The sequence below is a fragment of the Serinus canaria genome, chromosome 4 (assembly GCF_022539315.1).
Source record: "Serinus canaria isolate serCan28SL12 chromosome 4, serCan2020, whole genome shotgun sequence".
Classification (NCBI taxonomy): domain Eukaryota; kingdom Metazoa; phylum Chordata; class Aves; order Passeriformes; family Fringillidae; genus Serinus; species Serinus canaria.
This window is the reverse complement of record NC_066317.1, coordinates 69,004,807-69,023,337: the sequence shown is the minus strand read 5'-3', so window position 1 is coordinate 69,023,337 and position 18,531 is coordinate 69,004,807. Positions and strand designations below refer to the sequence as shown.

At 48.6% G+C, this 18,531-nt stretch overlaps 1 protein-coding gene across 1 annotated transcript; it reads left to right on the top strand.

The window, feature by feature from the left end:
- Nucleotides 1-9,623: 9,623 nt before the first annotated feature.
- LOC103823091 (5-hydroxytryptamine receptor 7-like) lies at nt 9,624-17,866 on the top strand. Its single transcript, XM_009098127.4, has 2 exons — nt 9,624-10,132; nt 17,095-17,866. The coding sequence occupies exons 1-2, from the start codon at nt 9,624-9,626 to the stop codon at nt 17,864-17,866; spliced, it is 1,281 nt and encodes a 426-aa protein (XP_009096375.1).
- The last annotated feature ends 665 nt before the right edge of the window (nt 17,867-18,531 follow it).

Here is an 18,531-nt window from a genome sequence, read left to right as displayed (position 1 = left end):
GATTCCTCCTCCAGCTCTGACCTTCATCAGCATGAGCTGCCCTAAAGCAATGCTGGTGACCCCTATATAAATTTATATATTTAAAAAAATCCCAATTCCCAAATGGACAGAAGCCCAGGAAAAGGGGCAGCAGTTTGGGTGGTGTTAATTTGGGTGATTTTTGATTCCCTCTGATTTTTGGGATGGGAGATGCTCCCTGCTCTGCCATGGGAACTGTTGGGATGTGCCAAGAGCAGAGCACTGAACCTGCCCCAACCCCGGGCTGCTCCCTCCTGCACAGGCTGGAGAGCCCCAGAACAGGAGAGAAAAATGGGTGAGAGGAGGTTGTGCTCAAACAGTCTCAGGTTTCTGTGGCTGAGATGATCCCAAGGTATTAAAAGTCTTTTTTTCCCAGCCCTGAGACCGAAGAAGTTGAGATTCCTCAGTTCTGCTTTTCAAGGTTGTTTGTTTTCTGTTATCTCTTCCATTCTCTCTCTGACCTGCTGAGATCTGTCCAGCAGGTCAGGTTGTGGCACAGTCCCTGCCCTTGGGGTGGTGTTGGATTTTTATACTAAGAACTACCTGTACTTTATTTACAATAATTTTCCAATACCTATCACCTGTCTCTAAACCAATCCAAAGTGCCACCATCACAGCAGAAGATGAAGGACAAGAAGAAGAAGAAGAAGAAGGACAGGACACACCCAGATCCCTCCATCTTGCCTCCTGAACCCCCATTCTAAAAACCCCAAAATTCTACTTTTTCACCCTGTGACAAATTCACTATCATTCTACTCAAACCCTTGTGGCTTGTGTAAATCTTCACCCAAAGTTGGTAATTGTTTTTTCCCTGGGCTAAAATCAAAGGCACAGGTGTTTTTGACTCTGTGCCAAGGTCTCTGAGCCCCCTGCCAGGGTCTGGAATCACCCAGGGCAGCCAGAGGAATGTCCTGGGTCCCTCTGGGAGGTGTGGGGACCCTGCAGCTGCTGGGGATGGATGCTGAGCAGCAGGAGGGACGTGTGTGGCACCTTCTGGATGTCACTGCATGGATTTCCTTTGGAGAAGCCTCTGCAAGGTGCCAAGTGCCCCTGTCCAGAGCAGATTTTATAAGGACATGAGTTTCAATGTTGGTGCAGAGCTGGCGAGGATCAGGCTCAGGTGGGGTCGTGTTTCCCTCACATTCCCCACCAGGACACTCGTGGTGCTCTGCCAGGAGCTTTGCAGGAGGCTGGAAATGTGAGATGGCCAAAATTTTCATGGGGAAAGTGTCCAAGGAAGAGCCAGGCGCCAGGGATGTGATGTGTGGGTTTGCCCTGTGCCACGGAGGGCATGGAAAAAGGGATTATTTAGAGTGGCTGCATCTTCAAACTGCTGATTTTTGTCAGTAATTTTCCCTCCTCAATCTCCTGCTTCGATTTAAACTAAAAAGGGAGTTGGGATATTCCTCCCTGCACTTCCCAGCCCTGTAAAGAACTGAAATATCTCCCTGGAGTGACCCCGGTGTGACAGGGTCTGTCACAGCCCCCAGACATCCACGTGCCACTGCAGCAAAGCTGGGGAGAAGGAACCACTCATTCCCTGTGCCCTGAGTTTTTGGGGGGATGCAGAACCCCCAAAGAAAGCAGCAGAAACACTGCAGCCAGCCAAGGGTCAGAAATCTGAATTTTTCAGTGTGTGAGCCAAAAAACCAATCAATTGTAGGTTTTTTGGGGTTTTTTTTCTTCCTTTTCAATGTTCGGGTGTATTTTGTGTTTGTTTCTGGCACCAAACCCGGCTGGTTTTCATGGGGAGTTTGATGTGCTGAGAGCCGGTGCCATCTAGGGGACAGAGAGGAGAACAGGGACAGGGAGGAGAGCACCGGGACAGGTTCCACTCCCAAACCTCCAAAATCTGTTCCAACCACCGGAGAGCCCCAGCCCGACCCCCTCCATCCCCCGGGCACGGAGCCCGGAGATCCCCGGGCTCAGAATGGGGAGTTGTGGGTGCAGGGCTTGACTCCAGCTCAGCCAGCCCCAGATCCTGGGAGAAAAGCAGAAATCATGGAATGGTTTTGGTTGGAAGGACCTTAAATCCTCTCTCATCCCCTGGGCAGGGACATCTTCCCCTATCCCAGCTTGCTCCAAGCCCTGTCCAACCTGGAGGCATTTTTATAATTTCTTTTTCATTTTATTTATTTATTTTTTTGTCCAACCTGGTCTTGGACACTTCCAGGCTGTTGCCTTCAAGCAAAACTTCTGCAGCAAAAAAAGGTGGCAGGAAATGTTTTCATGGAGTGGTTTGCTCCAAGGGGGACAGAGCCCTGGCAGCTCCATCTCCCAGCTCCAGGGTGGTCTTGATGTCCTGCAGCAATGTCCCCTCCTCGTGCTGCTCCACAGGGACCTGTCCTGCTGTGCTTTGGGAAGGCTTTGGCCAGGGAAGGTTTGCTGTGCATCCCTGCTGGGAGGGCCTAGAGGTGTTACAGGATCACAGAAATATTTAGGGTGGAAAAGCTCTCTGAGATCACCCAGCACTGCCAAGGCCAGCCCTGACATGTCCCCAAGTGCCACATCCCCATGGCTTCTGAATCCTTCTAGGGATGGGGACTCCACACTGCCCTGGGCAGCTGTGCCAGGGCTGGACACCCTTTCCATGAAGAAATTTACCCAATATCCACCCTGACCCTCCCCTGGCCCAGCCTGAGGCCGTTCCCTCTCCTCCTGTCCCTGTTCCCTGGGAGCAGAGCCCGACCCCCCTGGCTGTCCCCTCCTGGCAGGAGCTGTGCAGAGCCACAAGGTTCCCCCTGAGCCTCCTCTGCTCCAGGTTTTTCCCCAGGCACTGTCACCATGATATTTTCTGAAGAATCCCTTGGCCTGGATTTTTCTCCTGAGAAGCCTCAGAAAAGAAATGTAAACAATAATTATCTGATTGCTTGGAATGTGGTTTAGAGGTTGCTCACCAACAGGTGCATCTTGGATTGGTTCCATGGGAATTGTTTTTAATTCAGGACCAATCCCAGTCCAGCTGTGTCAGACTCTCTGGTCAGTCACGGGTTTTTATTATTCATTCTTGTCCAGCCTTCTGATGTCTCCTTTCTCTTTCTTTAGTACAGTTTTAGTATAACATTATAACATAATATAATGTAATTTTAATTGTAATATAATGTAAATATAATGTAAATGTAAATGTAAATGCAATGTAATAATAATATTGAATTGAATATAAGAATATTCAATTCAATATTATGAATAATATTAATATTCTATAATATTTAATTTAATATAAGAATGACTCTAAGTTCTCAGAAGGCTGATATATGATTATAATATAATATAATATAATATAATATAATATAATTATAATATAATATAATATAATATAAGTATAATGATAATGTATGTAATGTAATGTAATGTAATGATAATATAATATAATATAATATATATAATATAAGATAATATAATATAATATAATATAATATAATATATAATTAATATATATATAATGTAATGTAGATAATATAATCTAATATAATGTAATGTAATAAATTATATAATGTGATATAATATACTACTATAGATACATATAATGTAATATTATAGCTGAATATAATATAAGTAATGTCAATTAATATAATATAATATAATATAATATAATATAATATAATATAATATAATATAATATAATATAATATAATATAATATAATATAATATAATATAATATAATATAATATAATATAATATAATATAATATAATATAATATAATATAATATAATATAATATAATATAATATAATATAATATAATATAATATAATATAATATAATATAATATAATATAATATAATATAATATAATATAATATAATATAATATAATATAATATAATATAATATAATATAATATAATATAATATAATATAATATAATATAATATAATATAATATAATATAATATAATATAATATAATATAATATAATATAATATAATATAATATAATATAATATAATATAATATAATATAATATAATATAATATAATATAATATAATATAATATAATATAATATAATATAATATAATATAATATAATATAATATAATATAATATAATATAATATAATATAATATAATATAATATAATATAATATAATATAATATAATATAATATAATATAATATAATATAATATAATATAATATAATATAATATAATATAATATAATATAATATAATATAATATAATATAATATAATATAATATAATATAATATAATATAATATAATATAATATAATATAATATAATATAATATAATATAATATAATATAATATAATATAATATAATATAATATAATATAATATAATATAATATAATATAATATAATATAATATAATATAATATAATATAATATAATATAATATAATATAATATAATATAATATAATATAATATAATATAATATAATATAATATAATATAATATAATATAATATAATATAATATAATATAATATAATATAATATAATATAATATAATATAATATAATATAATATAATATAATATAATATAATATAATATAATATAATATAATAAATAAAATCACCAATAAAACTCTGGCAAATGGGTGAGCACAGCCTTGACCAGAGCTGCAGGGCTGAGGCCTTGCTGTTGGAGACTTCCCCCAAATCACTTTGTTTTCACTCTTTCCTATTTCAGGTTTTTGGGTTGTTTTTTCCCTAACTTCACCAGCCCCTCTGGAAATCCTTTTGGCTTCAGGGTGGGCAGGAGGGGCTGCAGCCAAAGGTTTGTTCTCAGGGGCTTCTCCTCCACCTCCTGATCCCAAATGTCCCCTGCAGCTCAGGCCGTGTCCCCAGGGCAGTCCCAGCTGTGCAGGACATCGGGAGGAGGCTGCGGGCTCCTCTTGCCCTGATGGAGAAAGGAGAAACTCCCGAGAGCCCCCCCAGGTAACCAGGATTTGGAAATCTCCACTAAAGCTGCCTGTTGTCTGTGCAGGCTCCAGCAGAGGGAGTGAGGCTGCACGGAACAGGATTCAAACACTTCAGCAAATTCACCTTTTGGAGATGAATTCTTGGGAATGAGTTATTAACAATCCTTTGGATTGTTTTCCCATGACATTTCCAATCGTTCCCCACCTGCTCAAACAGCAAAAGGCATTGGGAGCCTTTAAATACAACTGAAAAGTTTCATTTAATTAATTTATTTTTCTATTTTAAGCAGGACAAATAAAAAAAAAAAACCACCCCAAAATCCTCTCTCAGAGTTTGACATTACAGATAAATTTAAAGGGTAAATTTTTTAAATTTTAGGTAAATTTTAAAATTACAGGTAAATTTAATGGGATTGGACCCCAAGGCAAGGGATTCATTTCTGGGAGATCCAACCCTCTCCTGGGTACCACGTTCCCAGCACTTTATTTTTGTTTGCTGGGTGATTCCTTGATGGAATGACATGTTCCTTGATGCTCATCAGGGCTGGTTTTGGGAGGGCCTCAGAGGGAAAGCAGGAGAAAAGGGGATGGGATTTGGGTCACTAAAACACCTCAGATTTTGTTATTCCTGATCCCAGCCACGGGAGCAGCACCCACAGAGGAGCTTTGGGTACCCCAGGACTGCTCATCCCGAATTTCCCTGCAGGTAAAATCCACCTTTAGAGGTGCTCCTTAAAAGCTGAGAGTGCCAAAGGATTCATTTGATTCATCTGGGGGAGGGAGAAATGTCAACATCTGTGCTGCAGGCAAGATGCTGGACCTGGAAAATCCTCGGAGTTAATGAGATTTCTCCAAATTTGCATATTAATACCTGTGCCTATTACCTCTCCATTAGCCTTAATAGGGCTCAATATTACCAATTAATTGTTAATAAAAACAGCCATTTGTACATGAAAATGGAATAATAGATCTGGGCACTGCCTTCCTGAAGTGCTGGGAGGATTTTGGTCGCCCCTCTCCTGCTGCAGGTGCAGGAAACTTTTTTATTTTGTGATTTCTGCTTCTTGGTTTGGTTGGTTATTTTTGGCATGGATAAATCTTCCTCGGGGTTCATCCCACCTCGTTCCAGCATCATCCCAGCTCCTCCAAACCTGTGCTCTCCTCCCAGCCAAAGGCAGAAAGCTCCAGTGAGTGCTGAGCTGAGGCACGCTGGCCATTTCCTCCCCTTAATTGCCATTAAATGCAATTAGTGCTTCCCAGCTCGCCCCAGAGGCAGTGTCTCAGCAAGGTCACCGTGGCCTGGGGCTGCAGAAATGCTGCACCGAGGGTTTTAGCCAGAAGAATAATAATTATTTTAATTATTTCTTCACATGAAAATTGGCATTTTCCCTTCTGTCCTCCCCAAAAGCAACCCAAGCAAAGAAAGTGCCCTCTGGCTGCTTGGTGAGTGTCCCAAGAGCTGGGAGTGAGTTTCTGCCCCTGGTTTTGCTCCCCAAGTCATGAGAGCAGCTCATTTCCCTGGAAAAAATGGGGGGGAAACTCCCCTCTGGAGTTCCCAGAGCTGCAGGAGGTCTGAAAGGGAAAAGCTGCAGGGTGCATCCTACAGAAATGGGGCTGGGATGAGACAGAGTGGGGTCAGTTCTGCTCCCTGGAGCTCTCGCAGGATTTTGAGGCTCTGCCAAAAGTCCTGGAAGGGCAGAGCAAAGAAAGCCCAGGAAACTCCTCATGTCTAAAATCACTTTTTCTCCTTCCTTCCTTCCTCTCTGCCAGGACATGAACTCGACCTCTGTGCATGAACCAGCTGCTTCTCAGTGATGCCTCAAGGAAAAAAATCCTTCCCTGTCTCTCCTTAGTGCGTTCCTTGCTGTGGTGTTCTCCCAAAAGCAGCCTTCAGGGAAACTGGAAAAACCTCTCCAGGCTGGAAAAAACCCTCCAGGGAAGCTGAAAAAACCTCTCCAGACTGGAAAAAACCCTCCAGACTGAAACAAACCCCTCCAGGAAACTGGAAAAAACTCTCCAGGCTGGAAAAAACCCTCCAGGGAAGCTGGAAAAACCTCTCCAGACTGAAAGAAACCCCTCCAGGGAAGGTGGGAAAACCCCTCTAGACTGAAAAAACCCCTCCAGACTGTCCCCCAGCCCGTATCCTCCCTCTCCCAGGGCTGGGAGCAGATCAGTGGCTCAGGCACAGATTGTTTCCCTGAAATTCTCCAGGCATCTGGCCCCAGACTGCCTGAGCTGGTCCTTAGGGGGTGTTTTTCTCCTTGGCTGAATTTGTCTGGGTTTGGAGACTGCAGAACCGGCAGAATTCCTGCAGCAGGGAGTTCTGCAGATTCCCCCTTTTCCTCCACGGAAATTCCGGGTGTATTTGGGAAATCTGAGTGAATCTCCCTCCCCAGCCCCTGCAGGGTTTGTGCTTCAGCCCCATCCCACCCTGGCACGTCACTGCACTGGAGGGGCCGGGAAAAAAACCCACCTGGCATGGGAAAAAAAAGGAAAAAAAAATCCCGGAGCTCCTCCAGCACGTCCTGGCCTGGCGAGAAGCTATTTTCACCAGCCTCCCACACACGCTGCGATGCTCGAGCAGCAAAGGAGGAACCCCGGCGTTAAGCACAGCTTTAACAGCCCTGCTTTAGCTCACCGGCGCTTTCCTTGCAGATCCACTTTTTTGGTTTCTTTTCTTTTTTTTTTTTTTTTTTTTTCCCAGAAACATCTGCCCCAAAAATCCCTGCCCGGAGGTAATGCAGTGCTTGGCATCACTGAGATTTCAAGGTGTTTTTCCCAGGCTCAGCCCTCCGGGCTTTGCCCTGGGTGTCCTGCTGGGAGATTCCCACCTCGCTCCCGAGCGCTGAGCTGGGGCAGAGCGTCGGGAATCGTTTCCCGAGCCTGCCAACAGCTCCGCAGCCACATCCCCGCACCTCTCCCCTCCCAACCCATCCCGAGGGAATCAGGATGGGCCCCGCACTGTCCATCCCCCCGGGAAGGCAGCAGAGGGGCTGAATTCCCGAGGGAATCACCCTTGGGAACGACTAATGTAGGAGATGGCTCTGCCCCGCATCTTCCACCCCAGCAGGAGCAAACTGTGACTGACGTCTGATGCCCTGGGTGGAAATATCAGAGTGATCCCAGCTCCAAAGTCCCCATGGAACATTTGGTGGGGAGGGAAGTGGATCTCTCCATGTTCTTCCCCGTTGGTTTGGTTTTTTTGTTTTTTTTTTTAATAGTCTCTGTTTCAGTTTTCCTAGGATTAGGAAAGGCTCCTCTTCAGGGATCTGCCTCTCCCTGGCTGTTTGCAGCTCCTCAGCGCGGAGCTGAAGGAACGCGGGACCCGCTACAACCCAGGAGGGCTGAAAAATGCCTGGAGCGAGGGAAGAAACCCTCTCCTGTAAAATAATCCTTTAAAAAATCACGGGGAAGGGCGCCTTTGCCCGTGCCTGCGCTCCTTGCTGGGTCCCTGGCTGCTTCTCCTGCCTCTCAGCGCTCCAAGGCATCTCCTCAACTTCCAGCCTTTCCCTCCAGATCCTCACACGCTCCCTCCCATCCCTGCAGGACCCAGCCCGGACCCCCCCGCCCCGCTCTTTGCTCCTCCCTGGGGCTCCGAGGGAGCCGGGGACCATCTGGGTCCCTGCCCGGCAGAGGCGAGGGGAGGGCGGTAGGAGGGACCGGCGAGGCGGGGAGGGGAGAAGGATGCTCCGGGGGTGGCTCTTTGCTTCCTCGCCTGCCCGGAGCTCGCAGGGGCTCGCCTGGAGGATGTCTCACCCCCTCGGCACAGGTAACTCCGGGACCCCCCCCTCCCCAGGGCCGCAGCCGGGGGATGCTGCAAAGGGGAGGAAGGGGCCGCAATCCGGCTGGGATTGACACAAAACTTCAAGGGGAAAATGGGGTTCGAAACAAAACAACAACAACAACAATAAAAAAGAGGATGCAGGTTTGTGCATGATGCTCGAAGCATCCAGGGGTGAGCCCTGCCCTGAAGTTTCCTTGTGGATGGCCGGGAATTACTCGCAGGGGTGGAATTGCCGGGGGTGGGAGCGCGGCCACGGCTCTCGGAGCCTCTGCTGTGCGTGGTGCTGATGCTCAGGCTCCGGGAGCCAGCTGGGATGCCTGGGCTGTGCGTGGTACCCCGGGCTGTGCATGCCACCGATCCGCTCCCGCTGCCACCCCGTGGCTACTGACAGCCCGAGTGTGGCCACTGCGTGCCAGGAGCGGGGATTTGCGGATTTGCGGTCCCGGCTTTGAAGTTTGCGTGTGCCACGGGCAGGGGATGCAGCGGGCGGGGGCTGTGCCCACACTGGTGCTGTGGCTCGTGTTGTCGCATGCACAGAGGAGGCTCTGCAAGGGATTAAATGTATGGATGCAGGGGAGAAGCGCAACAGCAGCAGGCACAGCTCGGCAGGGAAACACGATCCACGAGCCGTTCTCTCTCCTGGAAAAGCACATGGATGACCGGGGAGATGTTGCAGGCAGCCCGTGCTCCTTCCCAAGTGGAGAGCTGCTTCCTCCAAGCATCCCCCGGCAAAATGCGTGTCCTTAAGGAGACTTGGGAAGCGGCTTCCTGCCGGGCACGTGAGATGCAGCCGCAGCAAGAGCTCAGAGGGGTGGAGGGGGGTGGTGACGGTGGGCGAGAGGATGAGGGGATATTCGATTTTCTTCGCCCTGTTTGTGACGAGATGTTCTGGTTTGTCACTGGAGGTGTCACTGCTGGGGGAGCGCTGGTGGCGAGCTCGGAGCATGCTGCTGAGGGCCAGCCCCAGGAGGTTTCTGGAGCAGCACCTTCTGCTGGTGGAGAGCGCAGAGCAGCAGCGGCCGGCTCGGGAAGCGCTCCCGAATCCATTCATGACTGAGGAACCTCCCGCCCCAGCCGAGCCCGAGCTGCCGCCCTCCAACCTCACCAACGGCACCGACTGTGGCGAGGAGATCCTGCTCTATGGGGACACCGAGAAGGTCGTCATCGGGGCCGTGCTCTCCATCATCATCCTCACCACCATCGCCGGCAACGGGCTGGTCATCATCTCCGTGTGCATCGTCAAGAAGCTCCGGCAGCCCTCCAACTACCTGGTGGTGTCCCTGGCCGCCGCCGACCTGTCGGTGGCCTTCGCCGTCATGCCCTTTGTCACCATCACGGACCTGGTGGGGGGAGAGTGGCTCTTTGGGAAGGTCTTCTGCAACGTCTTCATCGCCATGGACGTGATGTGCTGCACCGCCTCCATCATGACCTTGTGCATCATCAGCGTGGACAGGTGAGGCAGGGGTGGGTTGGTGCCCTGTGCTCAGGTGGGCTCTGATATTTGGGGTGTTGGGAGCTGCTAGGATCACGTTCCTGGTTGGATCAGTGCTCCTGGAGGTGTTTTTTTGCAGGTGATGAGGGTTTTCTGTGGGAGTCCAGTGCCTCACTCCCTTTGGAAGAGCTGGGCTCAGGGTGTTTTCTCAAGTTGCTTCCCTAAGTTGCTTCCTTAGTCTTCTCCCATTTGGCAGCTGCTTCTCATTGTTCCTGAGGAACAGCACCTGACCTTCTCCATGGAAGGGCCATGAAACCATTCAAGAAATAAAAAAACCCCAGATGCACTTTGGAAATCCAGGTTCCAGGGCTTCAGGAGCCAATCCTGTGGGATTTTGTGCTGCTCCCCGGACTCATGCCTTGGCTGAGGATGTCAGCAGCTCCCCACACCCATCCCAAGACCCCAAACCCCCTGGTTTAGCTCAGTGAGCGCATTTGTGAGGATTTGCTGGCTTCACCTCCCACACCTGGAGCTGGGAGGGAAAGGCTAAGCCTGCCTGGCAGAGTGGCCAGGCTTGGACAAGTCAGCACCTTGGTGGCTCTAATTTTAGCAGCTGCGTCAGCGGGGCCATGGCGCTGCCGAGCCGGTGCCGGGGCTGACGTGTGCTGCCTTCTCAGGGGTCGCTCTGGGCTGAGCTGGCTCTGCTGGGCTGGGCTGCTTTGGGAGCAGCAGCTCAGGGAAGGCACACATCCCACATCTGACATGTGCCCTTTCAGCTGTGCCACCTCCCCGGTCACCTCTGCAGGTGTGACAGCGGGTGACAAAGCAGAAAGGACAGAGAAGATCCTGCTGCTGTTTGACATCCCCCCCTCCCCAGGCAAGCCAGCAGTGAGTCCTGCTCCAAAGCCTTCATCCCCACCAGGCACTGCTCCCCTGGGAGCTGCAGATCCACAGCCCTGGGCAGCTCAGAGCTGCTGGTAGACAGAAAAAGCCCTGCCAGGCCACAGGGCCACAGGCAGGGTTCAGCTCTTCTGCTGAACTTGCTTTATTTTAATAATTTTCCTGTTGAGAAAAAAAAAAAAAAATAGCAGGTGTGCTCAGAGCTGGCAGGAGCCTGACTCTGTGAGAGGGAAGGGATGAAATGCAGGAATGAAATGTGTCAGTGCTTCCTCCCGGTGGGTGAGGAGCAGGGAAGTGGCTACACACTAATCAGACTGGCTTTGCTTGAAATGTTCCTTTTCCTTTTCCTTTTCCTTTTCCTTTTCCTTTTCCTTTTCCTTTTCCTTTTCCTTTTCCTTTTCCTTTTCCTTTTCCTTTTCCTTTTCCTTTTCCTTTTCCTTTTCCTTTTCCTTTTCCTTTTCCTTTTCTCTTTTTCCTTTCTCCTTTCTTTTCCTTTTGCCTTGCCTTCCATTCCCGTTTCTTTTTCCCCTTTCCCCTTTTTCCATTTTTCCTTTTTCCCTTTTCTCTTTTTCCCTTTCCCCTTTCATTTTTCCTTGGCCAAGCATGTCAACAACTCTCCCCACCCCATCCCAAGTCCCCCCAAACCTGATTCATGCAAACCATTTCCCTTTCTTTTTCCTTTCCTCCTTCTTCCCTTCCCCTTTTTTCCTCTTCCCCTTCTCTTCCCATTTCCTTCCCCTCCTTTCCCAACCAACCAATCCCAGCCCACCTCATCCCATCCCTTGGAGCAAGACTTTTCCAAACACACAAATAGGAGAGATCTTTCCCCAGAAATCCTTGCCATGGATTCCACTCCTCCATCACGTCCCTCCCATCCAGTGTCACTGCTCCAGGGAGCAGATCCATATCCAAGGACACCATCCCGAGTTTGATGTCATTTTGTCTTTCCTGGGAAGGAGGGAGGGAAAAGCTGTGTCCTAAGAGGTTGTCAAAGGCACTGAATTTTCTGGCCTGAGCTTGTCCATCATGTGCTGGGACAGGAACTGCACCATGATCAGTTTGCTCCCAGAACTTCATCCTGACCACACCACAGGCCTGACAGGGAAGTTGAGGGGTTACAGGGCAGTTGTCTGGAATATTTCCAGCTGGGAAAGGAGAAAACCAACAAGGATTGAGTAGAGGGAAGGGACTGGACCATGCCCTCAGCTGTGCCCACCTGGCTCTGTGTGGGAGGAAGGACAACCTGCAAGTGGAGGAGGCTTGTAGGGTCTGGCTGTGCTGGGGCTTGAGGAGGGAATGGGAATTACTGGGATGTCCTCTGGTGCAGATTAGAGAGGAGGGGACTCAAGGATGCCCAGGAATGAGCTGGGAGTTGTGTGAACCATCCCAGGGCAGTGTCTCAAGCATCCTGTGCAGCAGCACTGCTCCACACCCACCCAGCAAGCTCAGGCAGTGCATGGAGTTGGACTGAGGATCCAGGATCATGCCTGGATCTCCACTTCCCCCCTGAGCCTGGGACAGGCAGGATTTTCAGTTTGGCTCTTGATGGAAACATCTCCAAGAGCACAATTCTCAATTTCCATGCTGATACAACCAAAAACTAAAAGCACAAGGAGAGCTGAGCTTGCAGAATGCCTGAAAAACCTGCTGTAAAAGAGATTAAACTGTTATCTCAATGAGGCACAACCCAAACCTCTCCCAGTGATGGGGAGCAGCTCTTCCTCCTGCCCTGTGAGGAAGAAGATGAAAAGCCCTGGTGTTTCTCAGAAATAGAAATATTTCCTCTGTTCTGGCCTGAATCCAACTTGGTCAGCACTGTCAGGCCTGCTCCTGCCAAGGAGGAGACCCTGCTTTTATTGATGGCTGAAGTGTCCTCAATATTTTGCTTAGCTTAGATGGAAAAGCTACTTGGTTTGCCCAGGATGATGAGGACTATTAAAATGTAGGCTGCTGTTATTGATTATTAATGCCAAGGGCTTCCTAAAAGCCTCTCGATTGAAGCTGGTAGAACTAATCTTGTCTGAAGCGAGATTTGATTGATTTCCTTTGAAATCAGAAAAGAAAAATGCTGGAAACATCCATCTTCCTCTTATATTTTCCTTATGTAAAAGCCTGCCAATGTTGCAGATTTTTTAATGTCACAAACCAAAAACAAACCACCAACAAAAAAAAAAAATCCCCTCTTTTGGCTGCTCAGCTTTGATGAAACTCTCCATAAAAATGCCAAGAAGCTGACAAAAGGAGCTCCCCAAAGCCCACACATCACTTCTGGCATCCCTGGTGGAAAAAAACCCTCTCCATCCATTTCCCAGGCTGCTCTGCTAGGGCTCTCCCTTTTCCCTGGCAAGTATTTTCCACCCAAAATCAGATGATGTGCTCCAGATTGGGGTCACCCTCAGTAAAAGGATGCCTCCCCAAAGTCAGTGGGATGAAAACTGCTCAGCATTTTGCTGGATTGCCTCTTCCATGTCCTTCATCCAAATGTTGCCCAGGCTGGGTGGATCCCTGCTCTGTATCTGGGATGGACCCCTGGGATGCTCCACCAGCTCTGACTTAGGGCACTTCAGCAGCCTCCAGCTGCCTTTTGTTTCCTCCTCTCCTTCAGCAGGATGGGGCAGGAATGCCATCAGCTTGGAAATCAGGGAAGGAGCTTATTTTGGCTGCAGAGGAGGCTTGGAATTGTGGTAAAACAGTGGGGTTGAGGAAACCCTAATTCTGAGCCCTAATTCTGGGCTCATTTGTCCTCCTGTGTGAGTGGAGAGTCATCTTTTCCCAGGTCACGAGGTGCAGGATGGAGAAAGGGGGAACCTCAGGGAGGTTTGGGTTGTTTTAATTATTTAATCCCTGCCATAATGATCCAAAAATTGAAGGGAGCCTATGGGGAAGCCACAGAGGGATTTTCCATCAGGAAATGTAAAGGCAGGACAAGGGCAGGGTCAGATGGGATATTGGGGAGGAATTCTTCCCTGTGAGGGTGGTGAGCCCTGGCACAGGGTGCCCAGAGAAGCTGTGGCTGCCCCTGGATCCCTGGAAGTGTCTAAGGCCAGGTTGGACAGCACTTTGAGCAGGGATGGTGGAAGGTGTCTGTGCCCTGGGGATGGAACTGGGTGGGATTTAAGGTCCCTTCCAACCCAACTCAACAGGACTTGGAGCAGGGATTGTGGAAGGTGTCTGTGCCCTGGGGATGGAACTGGGTGGGATTTAAGGTCCCTTCCAACCCAACCCATTCCATTATCCCCACTGAGTGCAGAACAAACACTCTGAATTGGCTCATCCGTGGGGTTTGCTGGTGCAGCCCAGCCTGGGGCACATCTCCCACCCCACAGCCAAAGGGGTTGGGATCTGCAGGATCAGGGATGTGGCAGGAATTTATTGCACCTGGCATGAGTGGCTGCACCATCAGCCCTGCAAATCCACACCGAGTGCCTGCAAATCCTGGGAATTGCCTTTTGCTACCTGGTTACCCTAAACTTGATTAGCAGCACCACACACACACACACACACAAAGACTGAAAAAATTTCAAAGGGAGAGAATTCCACTCAAATTCCACTTCCTGCCAGTGCCACCGTGCCTCCTGTAAACGCTGCCCTATTTTGAGGGCTCCCTGCTCGTTTCAGAATTATTACAAAGACCTGAAAACGGCCCCGTTTCCCCCAGCAGCAGAGGATGAAATGTGTCAGCTTTGCCTGCTCGTTAAACCGCGTCACCGAGCGCTTCCCTCGTAAATTCCTTGAAGTTTCAGCAAATCCCAGGCGGATCAGCTTCCAAAGAAACCTGGTAATAGCATAAGAGAGGGTGGCACACAACTCAGCATGGATTTGTTGGCGAAGTTCCTGGTTTGGCTATCCAGAGGGGCGATTTTTGGGGTGTTCATTTGGGAATTGCAGGAGCAGAGCGGGGTTTTCTCCCAGCTTGGCCCCATCGAGGGCCACCAGGAGGGAATGGGGTGCCCAGAGAAGCTGTGGCTGCTCCATCCCTGGAAGTTTCCAAGGCCAGGTGGGATGGGCTGTGAGCCACCTGGGATAGTGGAAGGTGTCCCTGCACGTGGCAGGGGGTTGGAAATGGATAATCTTGAAGATTCCATCCAACTCGAACCATCCTGGAATTCTCTGAACATAGAGAATTTTGGTTGGTTCTTGTGACTAAGGCCAGCTCCAAAAAAAGAATACAGAGGAAAATAAGGAAAGAACAACTCAGTGAATGAATTCAAAATCATTTTATCAGGGAGGCAGGGGAGAAGATTTTAGTCTCTCAATTGATTTAGCAGTCAGGAGGGGAGGAGAAATTAGATTTTTTAAATTTTTTTTTTCCATCTTCTAATCTTGAGGGATGATCTGGAAAAGCAAAATAATCAGGGAAGAGAAAATCTCCTAACACAGTAAGACTGACTGTCAGAGAAAAATTATACAGCAGAGGTAAAATTCTCCACGGATATTTTTCTTTTTTTTTTTGTTCAGCTTTTAGCAGAAAGTACTCATAAAGCTGCTGCTCTCACTGCCCCTCTGGAGTGACACCTTTCATCCAAGAACAGTTAAGAGCTGATGTGTTCCTGCCTAAAAATTCCTGGCAGCAGGAGATTGGAATCAAAAAAGCTGTAACAGAACAGAAATCCATATGAGTGGCTCGAGGTTTTTGCTGGATTGATTGGAGCTGAGTAGCAGGCAGATGTTTTCCAGGGGGAATGTTGGCTGACAGCAGCCAGCTCCCCCCTTGATTTATTGCTTTACAATTCTAATTTACCCACAGTTGACACAATTTCTTTATCACACAAACCTCTCCAATAAAAGTCAGGAGAGTTCACATTTACACCCCCTGGCACCACCAGGAGCTGATGGTGGGTGCAGCCTCCAGCTCCTTTCAGACAAAATAACAAGGTGACTCCTAATCCCAGGGATGAGGATTGGGAATCTGTGGGTCACCAGGTGGTTTTGGGATCTCTTGCTGCAAACTCCACTCATTTTCCTCTTGAGGGAGAGCTGGACTCCACCCCTTTGGCAGCTCCTGGCTGTGCAAGCGAGCAGATGGCTCCAGCTGCTTGGGTCATTTCTATTTGAGTTTCCAGAGGTCAACAGCTTTCAGGGAGTTGTGCAGAGCTACAGGGTCCCCCTGAGCCTCCTTTGCTCGAGGCTGAGCCCCTTTCCCAGCTCCCTCAGTCCCTCCTGCTGCTCCAGACCCTTCCTCAGCTCCGTTCCCTTCCCTGGACACTCTTCAGCCCCTCAATGGCTTTCTTGTCATGAGGGGCCCAAAAACTGTCCCCAAACAACATCATCCACTCTCCATCTTTGCTTGCAGGGCTCACCCAGACACATCTTTAAGTCTTCCCAAAGGCAAGACTATTTCTTGCTCTCCCAGGGCCATCTCAGCTGCAGGTTGTCTTTCTTCACCAACAAATAAGAGGAGGCTGCAGTGCTTCCCACTTCCCATTAAACACTGCTAGGAGTTATTCCTTCCATCTGGAATCATTCCTGTGGCACAGCACTCTGAGCATCACCCACCCCACTCCTGGGTGTCTCCTTGGGAAGAGCAACACTCTGGAGTGAGTTCCGTGCCATGGCTGGAAGCTGCTGCATGTTCTCTGAGCAGAATAGTTCTGGTGGAAAAATAAAATTCTTCAGGCATTTTTTTATTCCTGAAAACGAAGCTTTTTAAAGTATTTTTATTCCCCTGGAGATCATGCAGAGTTCAGCAGTTCAATGACACCTCGTGTTATGGATACACCATCCCTGGAAGTGCCCAAGGCCAGGCTGGTTGGGGCTTGGAGCAGCCTGGGATGGTGGAAAGTGCCCCTGCTCACGGCAGGGGTTGGAAGGGGATGATCTTTAAGGTCTTTCCAACCCAAACCATTCTGTGATTCCACACATGGGGATGATTGCAAAAAAGCAAGGAATAAATTGTGGCGTTTAGTCAAGAGATCCTATGCCTTTGGAGATTTTCATTTGGTGAATTAATTTCTTGCCCCCTCTGAGGGCCAAAATTCCCTCAGAGCTGATCAGGAGTGAAAACCACCCCAGAGGGAGTGAAAACCAGCCCAGAGCACCCACCCCTAACCCCTGACAACTCCTCCTCCTCCTCCTCCCCGCAGGTACCTGGGCATCACGCGGCCGCTGACCTACCCCGTGAGGCAGAACGGGAAGCTGATGGCCAAGATGGTCTTCATCGTGTGGCTCCTGTCGGCCTCCATCACCCTCCCTCCCCTCTTCGGCTGGGCCCAGAACGTGACGGTGGAGCGGGTGTGCCTCATCAGCCAGGACTTCGGCTACACCGTCTACTCCACGGGCGTGGCCTTCTACATCCCCATGGCCGTCATGCTGGTGATGTACAGCCGCATCTACCAGGCGGCCAAGGTCAGCGCCGAGAAGCACCGCTTCATGAACTTCCCCAAGCACTACGAGGATGAGGGCGTCTACTGCCTCGAGGCCTCGGCCCGGGCCCACCACAGCTCCCGCCGCACCAAGGCCGCCGAGGAGTGCGCCACGCTCTCCAAGCTGCTCCGCCAGGACCGCAAGAACATTTCCATCTTCAAGAGGGAGCAGAAAGCCGCCAGGACCCTCGGCATCATCGTGGGGGCCTTCACGTTCTGCTGGCTGCCCTTCTTCCTGATGTCCACGGCGCGGCCGTTCATCTGCGGTATTCGCTGCAGCTGCATGCCGCTGAGGCTGGAGAGGACTCTGCTCTGGCTGGGCTACACCAACTCCCTCATCAACCCCCTCATCTACGCCTTCTTCAACAGGGATTTGAGGACTACTTTCTGGAACCTGCTGCGCTGCAGGTACAGGAACATCAACAGGAGGCTCTCGGCCGCCAGCATGCACGAGGCCCTGAAAGCCACGGAGAGGCACGAGTGCATCCTGTAGTGCCTGACCTCCTGCCTCTCCATGCCCTCGCTTCCCTGGCCTCCCAGGGGCTGGCAGGAACCATCCAGCCCCACCAGACATTGCCACCGAGGGTGATGGTCCTTCCCCTCGCCCCGTGAGGAGCCGCGGTGTTCCTCACCCTGGGAATGAGTGGAGGAACTTTGGGAACAGCCCTTCCTTCTCACTCTGTCCCAGGTGGGAGCAAGACCTGGGGGGGGTTCAAGGTCTACCAAGGACTGTGGGCCAGTCACACCACCTTTCTGTGCCTCAGTTTACCCATCTGTTATTAAAGTCAAAAAATAAAAAAAAAAAAAAGTCTCCCAGCCAACAACCAAACTAAAAAAACTCTAAAAACTTGCTAAGACTGTGGCCCTCCACCTTCAAAAAGGGCTCTAAGGTCTGTGGAGGGCACACAAAATCCTGCGTAAAGACAACACTGGCTGCACTCCCCTGTGGAATCTGACAGCAGCTCCGTTGTACACCCAAGCCCTGGTGCCATCCCAGCTTATCCGAGCCCTTTTCCCCGAGGTAATTGCATTTCACACCCTGAGCTCACATCCAGGTTTGCACGTCAGAGCAGAAATACCAATGACCCCGTCCCCCCCACACTGTAGCACTGCAGCACTTGGAGGAGATGAATTTGGAGGATGAAACACAAACGAACA

Coding starts and splice junctions, on each gene's coding strand:
- LOC103823091 (XM_009098127.4), top strand. CDS start 9,624: ATGCTGCTGAGGGCCAGCCCCAGGAGGTTTCTGGAGCAGCACCTTCTG. Junction 10,133..17,094: donor TGCATCATCAGCGTGGACAG/GTGAGGCAGGGG, acceptor TCCTCCCCGCAG/GTACCTGGGCATCACGCGGC.